Source organism: Etheostoma spectabile, chromosome 18 (assembly GCF_008692095.1).
Source record: "Etheostoma spectabile isolate EspeVRDwgs_2016 chromosome 18, UIUC_Espe_1.0, whole genome shotgun sequence".
Taxonomy (NCBI): Eukaryota; Metazoa; Chordata; class Actinopteri; order Perciformes; family Percidae; genus Etheostoma; species Etheostoma spectabile.
Window position 1 is genome coordinate 14,711,446 of NC_045750.1, and position 3,671 is coordinate 14,715,116.

At 37.9% G+C, this 3,671-nt stretch overlaps 1 protein-coding gene across 1 annotated transcript in view; it reads right to left on the reverse strand.

The window, feature by feature from the left end:
- Positions 1-3,671, reverse strand: part of nbas (NBAS subunit of NRZ tethering complex) — a 185,629-nt gene that overhangs the window by 169,493 nt on the left and 12,465 nt on the right. Inside the window, 1 exon segment of the mRNA XM_032542394.1 lies at positions 3,173-3,271. Within this exon segment, the coding sequence (XP_032398285.1) occupies positions 3,173-3,271 (99 nt within the window).

Below are 3,671 nucleotides of genomic sequence, written 5' to 3' on the forward strand. Positions count from 1 at the left end.
ACACACACACACACACACACACACAGTTCCCTTATTGTACACCTGACAGATCAATCAGCAAATTAAGGTGGTCACATCATCTAATGAAGTGACATTTAGAACATCTATCAGAGTTAAAAATCTGTCTGGAATCAATGTTTTTTTAAAACCACAAAAAATACCACAATGACTACAGTGATATGTGGGCCCCCTCATTGCAGTGAAACAGAAGAGATGCGACAAGAATCAGGAACTCTTGAGGTAGGTGTGGATGAAGCCGGGCTGTCCAGCTCAACACTGCCCCCTGGTGCAGAGAAGTTGGACATTTAGTAAGAGGCAAAAGCTGAGAGTGAGCTTATAGACTGACGGTAAGCAAATTTGTTTGTGTTAACATAAAACCTCACGTCTGAAATAAGCCACTTTCTCTGTATGCTATGATATAAGGTTTCATTTAAACAGATTTTAAGACTACTCCTTACATTCCGGATGTACAGCTGCATATTCTGCATGTATTTACAGTATATTAACTCTATATTTCATGGTAATGAGAATACCACAATGTCTAAGTGCACATCTGGAAACATCTGTGAGTCTCTGTAATACCATCTGTGCGCCACCTAATTTATAAAACTGTCGCTGGTAAACACTTCCATAGTGTTTGCTTCAATCTGAACATGTTATATCGTCATCATTATACAGTATTTTCATCTGTATGTTCAGCTTTTGAAATTCTTATTTCACACCCAGCTACTCACCTTGCCTTTTATTTTTTTTACCTCTATGCTATTCCCTCTGTTGCTGACCCAGTTTTTACACAGGGATCATTAAAGTTTCATTTCATCTATCAGTTGGCAAACACTGGACAGTAGCTGCCAAAATCCATTAAGCTGCCAAACCAAGCTTCACCGGCCAAACTAAATCTGGTTTGGGCAGACTGGGGAAGCGTGATGAAAACAGTAAGGTCACGGGTGTGAGCCAGACATAATTAACCAAAACCTTAGAATGCTATGCGGCCCGAAGGGCCAAGGACATTTTAGACTGCAATAGTCAATTCCTGCAGGTGTTGCAGTAAAGTGATTCGTTCACTTATTCCAGAGTAAGACAACTGGTCCCATTCCATAACGTAACATCTTATGCCTGTGCAAGATTACCTGCATAAGAGCCTTGTATTTCTTCTTTGTTTTCCGTTGTTCTCAACTGCTATTTGTGGTACATATTTCATTATGTGGTTCTGTTAACACGTGTGTTTAACTGTACAACCTGTCGGCAAAGCATTTTATGGTAAAATGAAGTTTCACTAAGTTATCTGTAATTGAGTGAATTCACATTTTGTTGTAGCACAGAGATCAATATAATATATATTTATGAGCGTATTGACGACACGTTGGTGTATACTCATATTGCCCATAGCTGTCAAATGATGAAAGCGTTTGAAACCACACAGCTACTTCCAAATCCAGATATTTGAGATGTACATGGCATCGTGTAGCATCATCTGAAATGGGTTTAAGGAGGAAAATTGATTCAAAGGAGTTATGAGGATGTCTGAAGATGTTTGAATATAAATGTATGAACAACACTCTTGATGAAACACTGTTGTAATAAAAGAAGGCTCGGACTGCGGAGGCCACGAGAGAAAATAAAATCACTAAGGTTGTCGAGTGAATGCGACAGGCATTATTTACGCTGCCATTGATAGATTAAAAGATAAATGCATTTTTTTAAATATTTAACTATATTCTATTATTATTCAGAAAGTCACTCTAAACCCTAGGGCTGGCAATATCATAAATCAGTTATTAAAAAGGGAAGCATATTGGATACTCTCAACTCCTTGGAGCCATATAGGTTAAATGAGTCAAATTTAAGTCCAATTTTATATAACATTTTTTATAGCTTGTATGTCTTAACCTATATTATATCTCTATGCCTCCAGGTGACTGAAATGCCACCTGATACAACCACGTTCCCTCGCCTCCCTTATTAAGACAAGTATGTTTTATATCTACTCAGTAAATAGTATCCAACTTTTGTAATCTAACATAATGTATTATGTGTTATGTATAGTATCCTCTTTGTTCTAATGTATTTTTTTTGTATATCTTCTATTTTTGTATGTCTTACCTATATTATATCTCTATGCCTCCAAGTGACTGAAACGCCGCCTGATACAGCCACGTTCCCTCGCCTCCCTTATTAAGACAAGTATGCTTTATATCTACTCGGTAAATAATATCCAACTTTTGTAATCTAACATAATGTACTATTTGTTATGTATAGTATCATGTGTTTCTTTTACTGTATATCTTCTATTTGTTCCACTTACTTTTATTTGATATGTATCTTATTTTGGGAATATTCATTATGGTATCTAATGAAAATGTATGCATTCTGGGTCTACTCATCCCCTGTTGTACTCAACCTAATTGTCTTTCATTATCTTATGGAAATGAAATATTTATATCTTATTGTGTACAGTATAATTATAGCTGCTATTGCCCGCTTCCTTCCTATTGTTGACGTTTTGAAGGGCATTTGTATTGGGCAATGTAAACCTGTTGAATTCTCGGCTAATCAGCACCGGATTATTTAAAAGGTGACATGTGCTCATTTTCATTTATTTATTTATTTATTTATTTATTTATTTCAGCAGTTTACAATGACATGTTTACATGCTTATGTTAAAAAAAAACATATTTTTTGTTATACTGTCCATTTGAGTATACAGTACCTGTATTCACCCTGTGTCTGAAACGCTCTGTTTTAGCGTGTGTCTTTTTAAAAGTCCACCCTGCTCTGATTGGCTAGAAAAACATGACACACATTTGCAAAGTAGTTCTCAGTGCACAAAGTTCTCAATCTGTGGGTGGAGCCAAATCTGGATGGCTTGTTGAATCCCATGTTTTCTAATCTAGGCAGCCCCCAAAAAACGGACTGGGTAGTGTTATTTCACCGCTTGTGGGTTGGTAGGGACTCCCGATGCTCACATGTACTGTATGTGCACCAGTACTGGAAAAGTGAGTCACCTTTAAAAAACACACCTGATGGCAATCATGCAAAAAGCGATTCTAATGAAGCAACATGCAAAATGCGTTGTTGGCTCCTTTTTGTTTTTAATTTAATCTGGGGGTGTCTATCTTAATTTGAGCTTGAGGTTGAAAAGGTGTTGGATTGTTGGCATTAAATTACTCACCGGTGGCCAGGGTGGTAAACAGCAGAGGTGATGCCGTGGGAATAGTGAGCGGAGAAACTGAAGCTGTGGTTCTCTTGGAAGTTCTGATTGGTCCCCACACTAAGAGAGAGGGAGAGGTCGGTCACAAGACAAGCCACCTAGAATTAAACTCTGGCGCATAAACAATCAAAACATGAAAACTTGTGTGCCAAATGTTAATGGCGCGACAAAGCTGTTTTGGGGAAGATGACAGAGCAATTTAAATCCCAGCTGCAATTAAAATGAAACATGGCAAAATATATAATCTAATTTAAGTGGGCAATCTAAATTAGATTGGTACTAGAGGAGACGTCGTGTAATTTGTGTGGGCATGTCTCTTTGGGGAAACGGTTCCCTGCAGTGGAAACTGCACAGAGAGAAGGAAAGAAAGACTACAACACAGTTCAACTTCCTCCAGACGTTTAGGTGTTTATGCCACTGTAAAGTGCGCGTGTGCGTGTGTGTGTGTGTGTGTGTGTGT